General features: G+C 37.3%; 1 protein-coding gene across 1 annotated transcript in view; it reads left to right on the top strand.

Annotated features, from left to right (window-relative positions):
• The window catches only part of LOC134539929 (aldo-keto reductase family 1 member B1-like), a 63,085-nt gene that overhangs the window by 30,773 nt on the left and 13,441 nt on the right, over positions 1 to 18,871 (top strand). The window contains exon 3 of the mRNA XM_063382292.1: positions 7,681 to 7,797. Coding sequence (XP_063238362.1) covers positions 7,681 to 7,797 — 117 coding nt within the window. The remainder of the gene's footprint in view (positions 1 to 7,680; positions 7,798 to 18,871) is intronic.

Below are 18,871 nucleotides of genomic sequence, written 5' to 3'. Positions count from 1 at the left end.
CCATTTTTCTTAAAATCAGCTTTAAAATACCTGAGTAAGCGACTTAATGACTTTCTCTCATCTTCTGGGCACTTTGTTATGTCAGCTACTCTGTGTTCCATAAAATGAAGCTTTTCAACAATGGACCTGTTTGGAGATTCCCGGAGTAGTTCATATAATGACATTCTTGTAAATTCCTTTTCCATGTTCGGAACCTAAAACAAAATAAACTAATCTTTATGACTAATTAATTATGAAATAAAGTTTATACTTACATATTATTTTAAAAAGTTATCTCTAAATCTTATTTATGGTTTATATTAGTATAACGTAGGCAATCACTTAAAAACCGATATCTTAAATCTTATCTATATCACGATAAATATAAATGTATAAGATTTTTAATAAATCTGTGTTAACAAAACCACATTTCCTATCACATTAATATCTGGATAAGAAGCATGATTGGGACAAAGAAAATAGTAAACGCACAGAACTTTGAAAGTGAATGTTGATGGGAATATGTCCACTCCGAAATTAAGAGAGGAGCATCACATAGGGTATTTTCCTCAATTTATTTTCTAATTCCCAGTCTCCAACACGTGCATATCTCAGCACTGATGAATCAACTGGCTCATAATATTAATTTAAGCACAAATATTGAATAGCAACTTGTACCTAGTTCTGTAATAGTTTTATTTGAATTTACTAGCGGTGCAAAACGTTTGGTAGGGACTGTAATGTTATTATTTCTTATTTAATAATGCTGGCAATGTATTACAAATACAAGAGCTATAATAAACCAAAGTAAAATTAGTTTTTCCGGTATCCTTTGATAGGCAATAGTCAAATTTGTTAATCTGAAAACTATTGTAAACATCCACACCAATGTTTAAAATTAATGTTAAATAAAAATGGCAACTACATGCAGGAAATTTCTCTTCTGGTATTGAAACTTAGTGGGCAACGTATTAAGAATATGTTAAAACGACAGCCCGACAAGGCCCGACACACATTCAAAAAGTCTCTTGAAATCATAAATTTTTTCTAACCTTTCGAACACACATTTTGTCCTAAGTTTGTTATTTTTTATTACGGCACTTAAATAATTAATCACAATAAAATATACATTGAAATGAAACAGTTACCTTATTTAACAGCTGTACGAAATTTCATGACAATATGTCAATCCTAACAGCTAGTAGAAACACGTATGTTGAAGAACACGAACGGTGAACTCTCTAGCACAAGCACGTCCGCACACATAGACATCAACTCTTCAACTAAGAGTAGCAGTCACCGGATATGACTTATGGTACCAAAATAGACCCTGCTCGACGCGCATGTGATTAGGCAACAAGAAAATACCATTTCTGCTGTGACTAAACGAAATATTTTTTTTTCTTTTTTGGCCAGGATTTTGGTACAAATACTCCACTGTGCGGCGTTCATCAATTTATTAGACGTTGTCATGTCTAAAACACGTGGTTTAAAAACTGCTCGAGAATGCCAAGTAGGATCTGTTTACGAAAAAAACCATTTTAGAACACGCTGAGGGCGGATGAGTTGTTAATTTTTGGTATTCCTTTAAAACCATAATTTTTTAGAAGAGTAAAAAAGGGCTAGAACGCCGGTTTTCACGTGTGGTACAGATGTTTGAAAGCACCAAAGGGACTAGCATTTCACCCTTATCTCCATTTCTCCGCCATACGCTGTCCTTGTGACCACTCAGATATAGTTGTTTTGTGCCCAGCGAGAAGACTGCGCGCCGGTTCAGAACCTTGGGCTTAGATACGATACAGCGCTTATGAGCACCAGCTAGCGTCGACCTTCTCATCCAGCTCAAATTCGACAATTCCCAAAAAGTAGTTTACCAGTGGTATCCATTTAGCAACTGTCATCTGGCAAATCATCACATGTTTGTTTTTCGAACATTGTTGACGTAACAAAAGTTGGGAGAAAGATACGTGGGTCATTCGTACTGGTTTTTGAGAACTGTCGAATCAGAGACAAGGTATGTACGTGACTCAAGACTATTGCTCGTCTTAATTTTCACTTTTCTTGATGTGTAACATCTTGGCTCTCGATATGCGGCATTTGGTGGGAGTAATTTCGTGAATGGAACGGAAATGTGTAACCACATGGCTGTTATTTGTGGCGGAGTTCACAAATACAAAGGGAAACTCTAGTACCTACTAACTGTTTAGGGTTTTTTTTTTTTTTTTTTACCAATATGGGCAATATTTTAAGAATATTCTTGTCGAAAATCAGGTCAAAAACCGGTATTTAATATATTTTTTCAAGCCTTTTCCACATTTATTGGAGCAATTTAATTACAGAGTTTAAAATTTCGCTCTGCAAATGGAATGATTCGATAATCGACGTAGCTGCTTCGGCAGCGAATTTTAGCGGCGGGTGCGGAAACTTCCGTGTGATTATCGTTCAGAAATGTAGTCGAAAACACAAGTTGCATATATTTATTATGCTCGGCATTATTTTAAGAATTCTACTTTAAATTCCGTATCCGAGTTTTGTATTATAAGTGAATTTGCAAAACGAGAACACATGAATTTTCTCGTTACCCAATTGGTTAGATGTTTACACATCACTGGCGATTACTATCATTTTTTTTCTTCCGAAGTTCGCTAACACAATAGCTCCGAAATATTTTTATAGTGTAAAAGAGACCGATTTATTCTAATTTATGGGACTAATCTTAACTGTCGGTAGTTATACGACGCATCACCGAACTTTTTAAAAAAAGTAGAGGTGTTTGTGATGCATAAGCTTTAAAGGAGCCCCTTTTTTTAAAAAAAAAAAGGGGGAGGGGGGTCCGAAATTTTGTTCGCCGTGGCAATTTAATTTGGTACGACCAACACTTCTGTACGTGGCATAATAGGTAGAGAAATATTATTTCTCTAGACTTGAATATACAGCAATTTTTATCATAAGGGAGCTAACAAACGAGCCTAATTGTACAATATTTAAAAATAGTAATTTCTTAAGCTTAAAACTCTATTATTGTACTTTTTTTTTAAACAGCTTTGAGCCATCTTTGTGAAGAAAGTTCTTTGTTTGGTTGCCTTAAGAGACTCTTTCCAAATGAACGGGAAACACAACCGTTTTATTTTCTAGTTGTTACGCCATATTACTGTGCTGAGTTATCAGTAAGACGTTGCACCAAGTAGGTATGTCATTTCGTTTGTCTTGTCGGTTACGTTCTGTCTGTCTGGCTGTCGAGCGATAAATGGTACGCGCGCGCGTCGCGGTTAACTACCGTTCTTGCAAAACACACAATGGCGCGTTCACTTTCGACACGCCATATTTCAGACTTAACTTTTCCTGTAAGGCAGCGAGATTTAAAGGAATTTTGAGCTTCAGCTTGAACCCACAACTGTTGGAGCTAAATTGTTAAATTGGTTACTTATTTCAGAGTGGGGGCCGAACGTGTTTTCGTAGTGTTTAAATTGAGCAGAAAGAAGTTCGTAGAAAAACAAAGCACTTAAATGCTACCTATTTCTACACACCACCACCTCGTTAAACACAACTAAATTACACTATAAGATGACGTAACCGAAGCGTGATGAGGCAGTTGATTTTATATTGTACGTTTGTAGCAGAATAGAGCATAATGAAGTTCACTCCAATGATACCTATTTCTACAGAACACCTCGCTTCAACACAAAACTAAATTACACCATACAATGATGTACAGGAAGAGTACTGAGGGCGTTTATTTTAATATCGACGTTCGTAGTCATTTGCGCAGCTCTCTGGCAAATCTTCTATTATTAATGATGTTTACGAATGTAACATGACAGTGTATGCAGATTTTTATTTATTTTTAATCTCGTTCTAATACTTCTTCGACAGGCACACACCATTTCACTTCATTTACAATTTGCTTATGTTTGTAAGTATTGTTACGAGCACTCTAGCGACGCTACTGGCCAGTGGCCCGCGCGCCTGCCTGAGGGTGACGCCCATCCCTCCATTACCGCTACACGCATAATCCTATTAGCAGCAGCGCCTCGCTACCCCCTTCCGCTGTGCTTTCCGTCTGAGCCCGGATAATTCTCTGCGGCTCTCGAGGATTCGGCACGTTCCCAGAGACTCAGTCTGCGTGAGGTGGCGTAACTAGAACGCTACTGTTCTCGGAGCTTCGAGTGTCAAGCCGGGAATTCTTGATGACGTGGCACTCCAGAGGGCAACCGGACCTTACCAGTTGGGTACTTGGCTGGTGTTTTAAGGCGGAGGTCGGCCCGCGGCGATTATAGTGTGAAAGTGACAAGAGGCGTGATGTAGACAAATGTGCATGCGCAATGGTATGGTTGTGCTTTTCCGGTCCTGAGTTTCTCCCGAGCGCGCAGAGAAAGAATACAACACACTTAGTTCCAAAAATCCTCGATAGAGAGCACTAGCTGTATGGATGAGCTATGGAAAGGTGAGGGTGGTGGTGGTGGTGGTGGAGGAGTAGGAGTAGGAGGAAAGAAGGCGCTTTTCTCAGAATTCTGTATCGCCCAGCGGGGTGTTATGTTTTTCAACGAGCCTGAAAGGGGGTGATGGGGGTTATGCTGGGTTCACAATTGAAAAAATAACAGTAACAGTAACAGTAGGTCGTGTGCATAGGATATGAACGCCATGTTTCCTAACCTAGCGATTCACAATAGCAGAAAGTTGGTCGTGTGCATGGGAGCGAGGTCGTGCGCATAGGAGTGAAATGAATATATTTTATTTCGGTCGCGTACGCATGGCACAACAGCCAATGAGAGAACAGCAGGGTGCTTTTTTGGCGGGACTAGAAATATGTTTACATTTATTAACCATATTGTGGTAATAAAATGTCGAGATAAAAATAGTATTATCGTTTTTTTGAAAGTTAATATGTTTATTTACTAACACTGCAAACAGATGTCGCATAGTTCGCGAAATTTCATTGGCTGAAATTAACAGTAATAATTCAATTGTGAACCGATTTCGCTGTTCGCACAGGTCGTGTGCACAGGTCGTGTGCATGGCTTGCTATGCACTCGCTTAATTTTTTTAATTGTGAACCCAGCCTTAGGCTGCCAACTGTCTGCCTCGGAGAGTAGTAAGTTTTTCCGCTCTGTTTTCTCTGACAATTCTCCCCAGACTTCTTCGACCTTTCGATCCTCAAAGCGCGTAAGAGAATAAACATTACTTACTTTCGGTACATTTCAGTTCTAAATCCGTACATAAACGTGTGCAACCCAGCAGAATTATAATAAATATTAATTTGTGCATACACATGTAAACAAATGTAAAGAATACTTCACATAATACGATAAATATATTGTACGTTTTACCGCGGCCGGTTGGTGGCGAAACACTCAGTTTTGGCCTCTTCTGCAAGTTACGCAAGATCAAGTTTTTAGTTTATTATAACATATTGGACTAGTTTGGCATGCTTATACTAAATAAGCTAATCCACGAGATGACACAAGAACTCTCGTACACAGCAGACCATTACAATCAGTGAGGTTGATCAGTAATGCAGTTTTCCTTCCCGTAAAAAAAAAATGTTTATCTTCTGTACGATAAAGGTTTTGCGCTTCAATTTTTATTGCTTTACACATTTTGTCACAGCTATATGATTGAACATCTAATTACGTGACTTTCTGTTCTAAAGTGGTATTTTTTGATATATGATTATAATTTATAGTTTTCTGTACAACTATATAAAATGTGAAATTTTTATACAATCCATTTATATTTGTAGCTGAAAATATTTTCACAAAATATTGTAGCTTATTGCTCTAATTTTAGTTGTTTGAATGTATTAAGGTGGGTCTACACTGTATAACAAAACAAGTTATAAAATGTTATATTACAAAGTTATACAACATGTTACAAAATGAAAAGAATGAAAATTATATTACAAGTTATACAACAAAGTTATATAACTTGTTATGAAAACGTGAAGAAAAATGTTATATAAACCATGTTTTATAACAAAATAAGTGTTATAAAACAAGTTATATGTTTCCCATGCAGTGTCGGTAAAGATCAAAGGAAGTTAAATAACTTGTTGTATAACATGTTGGCCGTTTGTCCACACTGGTATACATATTTAAAAACATGTAACATGTTATGAAACAAGTTGTATTACTTGTTATATAACTTATTATTTAACTTGTTATGTAACATGTTATGAAACAAGTTGTATAACTTGTTGTATAACATGTTACAAATATAACATGTTTTTGTTATATAGTGTAGACCCACCTTTATGCATGTATGTAAGTATGTATACATGAGGATAGAGCTGAAGCATTTTTTCGTTTGCTTTTTTAGCCGATCTGCAGCTTGTGACTTTCTCGATGACCCCTTCATTTTTATTTATCATGTATGATGTTTGAAATCTATGTTATTATTTGCTCAATGCCCCTGGAATTCGTCATTTTTTTATATATGTAATTAAAATTTACTAAGTAAGCTATTGTGTAGTAATTTATTATTGCAACACAAATATTGGCGTAAGTATAATTTATGGCTGTCGCGTCTGTCGAAATGGGTTAGAGCGCCTTCATGCTATCCCTATGGGTGACGTCAACCATCACCGGTAGTTCTCCAACCATCACCGGTAGTTCTCCAACCATCACCGGTAGTTCTCCTTGTAGGTATTTATGTACTGCAGTTCTGACAGGCATGAAATAACATATGTTGTAATTAATAATGAATATTTCTACAACTAAAATTTAACTCTGAAAGAATCACATATCTTTACCACGAACCGCCTTCGCTACCCAGTAAGAAGTGTCGGAATGAAAGCATGTAGGGAGTAGGCCAATCGTCATAGGTGACAAATTAATATTTCAGAGGTAGCTAGATAAAGTGATACGTGATGAGTGGTAATTCCCCCCCCCCCCCCCCCCAAAAAAAAAAACACAAAATAACATTTGACACGTCACCACATGAAAAACACGGCTTCAGATCTGGACCTGGATAATTTAACTAGGGAAATAGGCGTTCATAAATTACGACCACTGATGTTATATACGAAAATCAAATGTATAAGTACTTAACTGAACTTCAACCAGAGTCTTAAGTGATTAGGAGCGAGGAATACTAGTACAATAAATATAAGTGATCGATGTAGTTTTATTTTAATTTATACCCATGTTTTATAAATGGTAATTGTATAGTAGAATAGTATAGTATAGTATAGTAGTTTTATTGTCCAAGTCGACTACAAAAATTTACTATTATATTGTACATGAAGTATAGGACTCGCCAAGAATATTAAACATTATGAATACACATTTAAGTACAATCATATACACATAAACAAAAATAATAGTAAAAAACAAATAATGAACATCATATAATAATAATACATTGTTAACATAGTTTTGCTTCCATAAAATCATTAATAGAATAAAAACTGAATACCAACAGCAAAATTTTCAGTTTTTTTTTAAATACACACATTTGTTTTTTTTTATATTTAAAATGTGGTGGAAGTTTATTATAAAAACATACAGCAGAGTATCTCGGACTATTTGCAAAACATTTTGTACGATGTTGTAATATATGAAAATTATTATTTTTTGTTCTAGTCGAATAATGATGTAAATTGAAATTCTGCAGTTGAAATGAGCAAATATAAGTAATTCGTAAATGTATAACGATGGCGGTGTTAAGACACCCGAGCTAATTGCCTTGTGTGTGTGTCGGCAGCTGTGGAACACCTACCACAGGCCCGGCGCCGTGCTGCCGGCGCTCAAGAAGACGCTGTCCGACCTGGGGCTGGACTACCTCGACCTCTACCTCATCCACTGGCCCTTCGCCCTCAAGGTGAGCCGTCCCCCGCCGGAGGAGACTGCTTCCACCGGATCAGACAAATAGAATTAGGGGATCATGTAAAATTAATTAGGAGAACCTTAAAAATTAATTAGATCATAAAATTGATGAGGTGGAACACACAAAAGTGATGAGGGGGAACATAGAAAAATTATTAGGGAACATAGAAAAATGATTAGGGAACATAGAAAAATGATTAGGGAACATAGAAAAATGATTAGGGAACATAGAAAAATGATTAGGGAACATAGAAAAATGATTAGGGAACATAGAAAAATGATTAGGGAACATAGAAAAATGATTAGGGAACATACATACAAAAATGATTAGGGGAAATATGCAAAAATGATTAGGGGAACATGCAAAAATGATGAGGTGGAACATAGAAAGATGATGAGGGGGAACATGCATAAATGATGAGGGGAACATGCAAAAATGATGAGGGGAACATACAAAAATGATGAGGGGAACATGCAAAAATGATTAGGGGAACATACAAAAAGGATTGGGGAACATATTAAATGATGAGGTGGAACATAGAAAGATGATGAGGGGGAACATGCATAAATGATGAGGGGAACATACAAAAATGATGAGGGGAACATACAAAAATGATGAGGGGAACATACAAAAATGATGAGGGGAACATACAAAAATGATATGGGGAACATACAAAAATGATATGGGGAACATACAAAAATGATATGGGGAACATACAAAAATGATATGGGGAACATACAAAAATGATGAGCGGGAACATACAAAAATGATGAGGGGAACATACAAAAATGATTAGGGAACATGCAAAAATGATTGGAGAACATTCAAAAATGATTGGAGAACATGCAAAAATGATTGGAGAACATGCAAAAATGATTGGAGAACATACAAAAATGATAAGGGAAAATGCAAAAGTTATTGGGTAACATACATAAATGATGAGGGGGAACATACAAAAATGATTGGGGAACATACGAAAATGATAGGAACATACAAAAATGATGAGAGGAACATACTAAAATGATGAGAGGAACATACAAAAATGATGAGAGGAACATACAAAAATGATGAGGGGGAACATACAAAAATGAGGAGGGGCTCAAACGAAAATATATTATGGGGCTCAAACGCAAATAATTAGGAAATCCTACGAAAATGATTAGGGTATCAGACAATGTGTTCTCAGCAGCAGTGTGAACCACAGTACTTGCCTTGCAAACAGCAACAGGACGCAGTGTGTCTTCATGCGGGTGGCCTCCATGCAGGTAGGCCCCAGCAACAAGAGAGCACCGCACAGCCCGTATGAACTGGGCGGAGGAACACAGTGGATGGGGGCGCACGAAGTGGGGACCCGTTCTGTTCTCCGACGAGTCGCGATTCAGTGTGGAACATGGATATTTGAACATTTTTCTCATCTGGAGAAAACGCGGAACATGAAACAACACAGCAAGGATCCGGTATTAATCCTCTAATTATGTTTTGTCTGATCCCCGTTTTATTTTTTACCAGTGTATTGCATTAGTATTGTGTATCCGACATTACGTATAATCCGATGTCCCAAGAAAGCCACCCACGATCAGTAGTTTCTTTTTTATCGTGACGGGACTGAACTTTTTAATACTTTATTTAACCTCGGACAATTCTGTAACCATGCGTTCATTTTTTAAAATTACTTTTATTGTAGTTTTGTTGTAAAATATGGTTAGGTTCGTAACGTGTAAAATTGTAAAATATTTTGTCCTTTATTGGGCCTTCTCTCTGCCACCACTCTATTATCAGACATGTTTGCTTATCTGATGTTCTACCAACTCTACCAGTTATACTAGCGTGACTACTGAATCAGGTATACTGTCTTGAATTAGTTGTGCTTGTCTCCATTAATGTGGAATAAGTTGTTAGCAGACACTGTTATGGAACCATCATATTCTCTCAACTACTAGAAACATGTTTTTTATTTATGTAATTTTTCATGGCAATTCTTCTTGGAGTTTGTATTCATATCTTTTTGTAAATACTATTTATAATTTTTTTTTTGTTTTATTCACCACACACCACACAGCGTTTTACTGTTTACTATACTGGGTATTATGATATAATTTGTTGTAAGAATTTTAATATTTAAAAAATGTAGGTAGTAAGCAACTCCTTAGCACATCCTTTGTCTTGACAAGGCATAAACCATAGTTTTGGACATTTTTTTTTGACATTTGGTAACTATTAATGCCCCATCTCACTGTCAAAACTTTTCGCTTCCAACACCGTCCAATATATTTGGTAAAATAATGTTCGATGTTATGGCGTCACCGAAAACGACACTAACGCAGCCATATTTGTGTGAAAAGTTGGATGACTTGAGTTTCTATATATACCTATATATGTCATATAGGATAAGTTTTTAAAATATATTGGATGTTGGACGTTACTAGCCGATCGTAATCGTGCCCAGCGAAAACGGAAATGGGTAATCTTTCTTTCAAATATACGCAATAGTTACATTAATGGTATTAAAAAAGTAATCGATCTTCGACCACTCTAAATGTCCCCTATTTGTGGATCGTGTGACCCGTCGTCGATATCCAAACATTTGCCTGCCCTGACGGGTTGTTTGCCGACGAGTTTGCAATTTCCCTTGCCGTGTTTTCAGCCGAGTCATTGTGTTTTCAATGTTGCTGATCCATCACTTTTTGGTGGAGGGGCGGACTCCAATTGCTTATCGTTCCGCGTCGTTACCGGCTTGGTGGTCGCCGTCCTTGCAAGCGCAATTGTGTCTCTCGGAGCCACACAACCCGAAGGCCCCTCGCTATCCTGTCGCACATTCGATGATTAAGATTTCATTTTAGCTAGTGGTAACTTTTATTTTACTTAAGACCTTGGCTTCGTACCAACACCAACCATGTTAATTTCGGTTTCCAATGGTTACAGAATGCTGGGATGTTTCTTTACCATAGGTCAAGATATAGTCATAATTTTCCTGCGTTTTTCTTTTTCTTTCTACGAGACAAGACCCAATTTTAGAATGTAACGATTTTTTTCAAGAGATAACTGGAAAGTTTGGTTACTAAGGTAAACTGGTAAGTGTTTTTCTGTTGCCAAAGTGATAAAATTGAAAAGAAAAAAAAAACACGAGAAACATGCTTTGCATTTCCCGACTTCTCCAGTAGGTAAATGGACAGTTTTCTTCGCCTTGGTTATTTAAAAACCTGACTTAAATTATTTTCCCCAATAAACCCCACGATTTATTCACTTCGTCTACCCACTTCCCTCCACGTGTTGATGATGTCCTTCCTCCTGGGGAAGTGATCGTTGCCCAAGACGGAACATGGGGAGGTCTGATGAGGAAATCCCGACTTTTGTACGACTGGCCTGTGTTCCGGGTGAAGCGACGGGAAGCCTACGATTCACTCGTCCTTCTGGACATACCCGAATACTCAACGTTGGCAAGCCTTCTTTCAACAGACGAGAGAGCTAAACTCCCGATCGTGCATCTTCGGTTTTTTTTTTTTGTTCATTGTAACTCATGATAACTAATGGTCAATTAGGTTAGGTTAGCTACATTATAAAATAGGTACTTGAAAACATTGTGGACGATTGATTTGGTTAGGATAGCTACAATAAAGATACTGTGAAATCATGTAAACGGTTTCCTAGCCCTGGATAGCTACATATTAAAAAGTTATTTTCTAAGCAACCATAAAATGATTTTACAGTATTTTTAATGTAGCTATACTTACCTAATATAACCAACCATCCACAATGTTTTAAAGTATTTATAATGTAGCTAACCTATCATAATCGACCGCAAAATTTTATGAGATAGAACGAAAAAAAGCGAGCATGAACTTCGGGGAACTTCGGGTTTGGCTCTCTCGTCTGTGAAAAGAAGGCTTGCCAACGTGAGTATTCGGGTATTTCCAGAAGAACGAGTGAATCGTAGGCTTCCCGTGAAGCGACAGTCATCGTGACTTTCATCTGTCTCTTTCCATTTCATGGTCTACCTCGAGCGGGCTCCGACCTTGGGCTAGCTCTCGTCTTCCTATCGCAGAAGAAGGGGAAAAAAAATAAATATCCGTTGCGTAACTTGTGAGTTGACGAGGAGTAAATTGGCAAGCGAGAAAACTAGTCAATTGCTTGCATGTGGTAGGGAAAATTTCGTAACGACACATGCAACGTTTTTGATTTTTTTTTAAAAATCGATTTTGCTTTTTTACATTTTTGGCAGCTGACAAACAAATCGTCGTTAAAAATTCTTAACACTTTATAAAGTCGATTATGTTTGTTCAGCCACATTAAAAATAGTTTCCTTAAGAGCGCATGAAGTGTAAACTTGTTTGGCAATTAAAACCCTGACTCGTAAGTATATCGTAAGGGGTAGCCTATATATCTTTGGCCAAGGACCTATTCGCTATCCTTTTAACGTCAGAAACGTTCTTACGACAATGTTTTCACGAAAAAAAAAAAAGGTTGCATTAAAAATTCGGCCTTGAAATTATACTTACGTTTAACTTAAAAAATCTTGAATATGCATGAAAGCTCGCCAATTTTTGTTGACGTGACGTCTAATAAATCGATGAACGCCGGCTGCACGCACGAAAAAGTGTCCCGTTACGCACATTGTTCCGTTACGCTGTATCCCGTTACACACATTGTTCCGTAACGCTGTGTCCCGTTACGCTCATTGTACGCTTGCGCCGTATCTCTCTTCCACTCGACTGTTTATAAAGTGAAGTGAAAAGTTACTGTGGTTTTCAATGCTTATTACAACAACAATTTCGGCAATAAAGGTTAATTATTTTTGCATTTTAAAAATCTGATTACTAGTATAATTTCAAGTATTTATTTTTTATTATTAAAATAAAAATGATTCAATTTTATTCATAAAGTATGCAATCATTTCATCAATGTTTTGTTATGACGTCACGTTAAACTATCGTCCGTAAACCGACTTTACAGACAACCAATTTTTTTTCCTGGCCGTGTCACCTTGAAGTTGCACGGTACTTACCGGGGCTCAGTGAAACGTACGCTTACCTCCCTGGGTTGGCTTACTTCACCAGGTCTGGATGCGCTGCTCCGGTTGTGTGTGTGGCGCGGCCTTCAAGCCAGGCCTGTTAGCGCCGCGCTCGTTGTGTTCCTGTCTGCAAAGGCGGCGCGAAATTGTGCATTATCGTTCGCGAACGTTCCGTTAATTTGCTGCCTCGTTGGCGTCACTCCGAAACGCCTAGTTATGTTCGTCGTTGAAAACACCCACAATTACTCGTTCACACGTCTAGTGTAATCCACCTACACTTAAACTCGCATTCACCCCAAAATATGTTGGCCTAACTTTTGTTTTAAAGGGATCGTAGCTAAATAATTAATAATTAATCATTAATCTCTTTATGTCTTTTGATTAAACAAATTGTCACCCAAACCAAACATTCTAAATATGAACGTAAGTTAGTTTACACATATTTTTACAATGACAAAGCTGAGTGAACAGGGTGGTCTCCCAGCCCGGGTCGTTACCACAACGCCGAAATACCACAACGCCGAAATACCACAACGCCGAATACCATAACGCCGAATGCCAAATTGACCGCAACGCCGACAGCTAGAAAACTGCTGTGTACCACAACACCGAAATACAGTAACGCCGAAAAATGTTGCTGCGGGGAGGGCCACAGGAGCAAAATGAAGAACAACTGAATGAATTTGTGTGCTAACCTTACCTAACCTAACCAAACCTTTGTAGCAGTCCTGCAATGACATTTTTCGGGGTTAATGTATTTCGGCGTTGTGGTACACAGCAGTTTTCTAGCTGTCGGCGTTGTGGTCAATTTGGCATTTCGGCATTATGGTTTTCGGCGTTATTGTACGTTCGGCGTTGTGGTACGTCCCCGCCTCACTGTCGCGCAAAAACTTCACTTCTTCCTGTGGGGATAAAACGTAGAGAAGATAACGAACGTCCAAGCGCCTCAAAAGAGAGCTGCGCCTATTGAAAATTGCAACCGTAACTTTGGGCGCGATTCCTTAAAAGGCGTGTCGAGGATTTTTGAATACCGTCTCAGTGCTGCCAATTATTACGGATTTTCGGTAATTATTACCACCTGATTCAGGCTTTCCTTTACGGAATGGTGTACGCGTATTTTATGCAAACGTAAACATATCACGCTTCGGCCACTCATGTACGTCAAAAATAATTTTGATAAAAATACCATTTGAAGGTTGATCTGATTCATATTATTGTGTGTGCTACAAATACATATTTACTCGGTAGGATAATCGCGAATCCAAGCATACAAAGGTTGCAGTATCAAAAATAAATATCTCGGTACTTGTTAACATTAAAAAAAATTTATTTGCTTTTAGTTCTGTGCAATTATTAAGCTTGTAATGGATGGTTTACGTCTTTGCTGTGTAATATTTATATAGTATTAGGTGTATTTTTTATTGCGTTTTGATTTACGTGTGTCTGATGGGCTTGCCTGGGAGTTCCCAGTACTGCTGAAATGGCGGCCATATCTAAGCGTACTATGCTAAGTTCAACATTTAAAAACTTTTCTGAACATTTCCAAAGATGCACACGTAAATTCTTTGAACACTTGTTCCATGACAACAGTTTATAATCTCGGCAATCATTCTCGACGAATCTGTATACCAGGGGGCTGTCACTAGACATGGCCTACGATGCGCTCATTGTACACTAAGGATTCCATCCATACCAACATCAGAATGTCATTTACATTCAAGAGCTGAATTATGAACAATTTTTAATAATGTGACTTGTGAACAAACTGTGATTTTACTTTCTTAATATAATTATTTTGACTCTTACAACATTTTATTGTTGAGGAATCAACAATTTTGTTTTAAAATGAATGTGTGCATCAACAATTAATACACTTCATGTTGGAGTCTAAATTTTGCTCATTAAGTTAGCTGTGTTTTGTATATGCCTGTGTAATACGTAAATTTAAAGTAATAAATAGGATGCAGAACTATTAAATAATGTGTAGCGCCTAGATGTAAAGGATTCGGGAGACCTCGGTAAAAAGTTTGTTTAAATACCAATACTTATGTTAATTTTTGTGTGACTATATATATATATATATTAATGTATCAGTTGATTCTTGAAGGCACAAGTTAATGGTTGTTCCCTATTTGCTGTGTTTGAACCTGCCACTTCAGATGAAGCCAGTTTTTTTTTGTATACCATTAGATGGGCATTTATGTAAAATAAATATCGCGATTTTACGAGCCAAAGATGGTCATGTATTGTGAAACACCAACGAACACCACCTTCCGTCTCAAACGAAATCTTATAAAAAGATTGTCATGAATATCAAGAAAAGAAAATACAAATTAGACGATTAAAAACGTATAAATGTATTAAAGAGACCTATATCATGAACCCGAAAAATTTCTAAAATAACCCAGAACTTTTATTCATTTGGGAAAAAACTAAATATATTTGGTTTTGTGCTGTGTGGTTGGAAGTGAGAGAATCATTAGTGACCGATTTCAGAGAGAGGTATAAAAAAATAAGTATGTTTAAACTGTTTGAGAGGGATAAAAAATAAGTAATTATGTCTGAACTGGAAGTGAAATCTGTTTACTTTTGTACTCCTTGTCGTATGCTAGCACCAGTGGGGAAGCCTTCACTTGACATGCCAGAGAGCCACACCCAAAGTTCCCCGAAGTTCCCCGAAGTTCATGCTCGCTTTTCTTTTTTTTCCGTTCTATCTCATTGTATAAACCGGTGTGGCATTAAATTTTGCGGTCGATTAGGATAGGTTAGCTACATTATAAATACTTTAAAACATTGCGATTGGTACTGTGGATACTATAAAATCATTTTATGGTTGCTTAGCGAACAACTTTTTAATATGTAGCTATCCAGGGATAGGAAACCGTTTACATGATTTCACAGTATCTTTAATGTTGCTATCCTAACCAAATCAACCGTCCACGATGTTTTAAAGTATTTATAATGTAGCTAACCTAACCTTTTACAATGAACCAAAAAAAAAAAATCCCGAAGATGCACGATCGGGCGTTTGGCTCTCTCGTCTGTGAAAAGAAGGCTTCCTGGCACCAGTGTACTCTTGTTTACTCCGTGAGAGACAGAGAGAGACGACAGTTGGCATCCCTGCGGTGCACGGGCGTGTGTGGTTCCCAGGGCGCTATCAGCGCTTGGCTGTTCACACGCTGACGTGGCTGACCTCCCTCCACCTCCCCTTCCGTGCCTCCCCGGGGCAAAGGTGACCCGTCAGGTAGCCACGTAGTTTCTCATCAGGGGCCCTGTTCTTCGAGCTGTCCATGTGATTCTTCTGGTAGAGTCCAGCGGAAAGATCTGATGGCTTCATTCCGGTGGACAGTTCGAACAGAGGCCCTGGGCTAATATACTTTTACGACCCTCCTCTGGAATATTCGGAAAAAAAATTGGTTGTTTGTAAAGTCGGTTTACGGACGATAGTTAAACGTGACGTCATAACAAAACATTGATGAAATGATTGCATACTTTTATGAATAAAATTAAATCATTTTTATTGAATTATCACTATTTTGTATGGATACAAAGAAGAAGTGAAATGAAATCTACAATTTAATTGATAAATTCACTTTTATTTGCACTCATTAATTCAAATATGTTTATTACTTTAACGAAAAGATTATTTTAACTATAACTTTTATACATGTTTGCTATTTAACTTCCTCCAATCTGTGTTAATCTGTTCAGGATAGGACGATGATAGGAAAAGTAGGAAACGAATGGGATTGTTTCAAGTTTAATGTGCCTCGAAAAAGTCAAATCGATGGTGGTTCCAATCGAGTGGAAGAGAGATAGATGCGGCGCAAGCGTAAAATGATCGTAACGGGACACAGCCTCACGGGACAATGCGTAACGGGACACTTTTTCTGGCGTGCAGCCGGCGTTCATCGATTTATTTGACGTTGTGACGTCAAAAACTTATAATAATCTTATTGGGCACAGTTTCGAACCCGTTATATGTTAATGTAAATCTACCAAATATTATATAAAAAGTTTGAAACAATTTTTGTACTGCAAGGAGTAACCAAATTAGGTTACAGAACAAAATGTTCGTTACTCCTTGACAGAAGCGATAACATCGAACTCGTTAAAAAATATTGTAATTCTTTTAAATATTACCAAAAATATTTTTTCTGAGGCATTAGCGCAAAGGGCGAATAAATTTGTTAATGCTACGGGAGTGAATGGGTATGTTATTTTCATGGGAGTGTTCAGTAATAATTTTTTACAGAGATTTTATCTATTTCTATTCCCAGAAGGGCATTAATTTAATTGTCCTGTGGTAGAGCGCTTGTACGCATTAACTCACATTTAGACATGAAATTATACGAAATTCATTACCCGCGTGAAATGTTGATAGACCTTCTTCACATTCATGAGAGTTTCGTTATATATAATTGCGTAAAGCAGCAATTGTGGCATATTCTGGATTTTCGTTGAAATTTTACCTGGACTACAAGTTTTTTTTTAATTTTTTCAGTTTAATTTTAATTGATACTCAATAAGAGTGCTCGAGACTGTCGTATGCGTTATCATTGTTTGACTACGGTATCAGGTTTAACAAACAATTAAGATAAGATATGAATAGTGATACAGTGGACTTCGTGATTGATAACTCGTGTAGGGCACTGTATTAAATAAGGTGAATCCTTGGGGCTTCAATGGAGCCATTTTTTTTTTTTAGTTACGACGGTATGAAACGGTGATGCGCTGAAATTTAACATTGCTATTTTATTTATATTAAACAACGCCCGCCGATACATAGGAGCAATAGCCGAATTTATAAAAACAAAAAAAAAACCTAAATCGTAATTAACGCAAAAAAAAAAGTTTCGTTTATCAAGCAACACGAAAGTTGTAAGACATCACAACAATATTACTTGAAATTTTAAAAATTGTATAAAATAAGGTTTTCCGTCGGGTTTTTCTTGAAGGGAAACCTTCTTTACAGACGGCAGGGTAAGTTGAGCGATGACGTCATTGCAGGGTGATGGAAGTGAGTTAATGTAACGGAGGTTAACGGATACTGCTGGTTGGCACGGGGTTTGAATAGAAGGCTGGATGGGGGCGGAGAGAATAAAGAATGACGTAAGGAATAAGTCATAAGGTAAACTCTGCTTTTTGACGTGACAACGTCTAATAAATCAATGAACGCCGGCTGCACGCACCAAAAAGTGTCCCGTTACGCACATTGTCCCGTTACGCTGTGTCCCGTTACGCTGATTGTACGCTTGCGCCTCATCTATCTCTCTTCCACTCGATTGGAACAACCATCGATTTGATTTTTTCGAGGCATATTAAACTTGAAACACTCCCATTCGTTTCCTATTTTTTCCTATCATCGTCCTATCCTTAACAGAATAACACAGATTGGAAGAAGTTAAATAGCAAACATGTATAAAAGTTATAATTAAAATAATCTCTTCGTTAAAGTAATAAACATATTTGAATTAATGTGTGCAAATAAAAGTAAATTTATCAATTAAATTGTAGATTTCGTTTCACTCCTTCTTTGTATCCATACAAAATAGTGATAATTCAATAAAAATGATTCAATTTTATTCATAAAAGTATGCAATCATTTCATCAATGTTTTGTTATGACGTCACGTTAAACTATCGTCCGTAAACCGACTTTTTTTGTTCGTTGGCAGGGTCGTGTGCTCGACAAAACACCTCCAGCATGTTCCAGACCTAGGAGCACCTAGTCGGCACTCAAGAATTTCTGAGCGCACACCACGTGTAACTTAAAAAAGTCCGAGCTTTTCAATGTTTTGAAAGTCCCAACAATAAAAAAGAAACTGTTTTAGTATTCATTTCATTTTTTCAATACTTCGTGAGTAATTTTCATTGGAATGCAGTCTTGTTTTCGGATCTGTCGTATGTCGCCGTAATGTAATTTTTGAGGAATTCCCCAATTTCCTTCTTTTTTTTTTACTTTAGAAAATCAAAACTGACCGTTGAGTTTCAAGTAGCTTGTAAGCGCCCAGTAAATTAATTGCTCTCCCCCCCCCCCCTCCAATTTCGACTATTGTAA

This window comes from Bacillus rossius, chromosome 16, assembly GCF_032445375.1.
Source record: "Bacillus rossius redtenbacheri isolate Brsri chromosome 16, Brsri_v3, whole genome shotgun sequence".
Classification (NCBI taxonomy): Eukaryota; Metazoa; Arthropoda; class Insecta; order Phasmatodea; family Bacillidae; genus Bacillus; species Bacillus rossius.
This window is presented reverse-complemented; position numbering and strand designations above follow the sequence as displayed.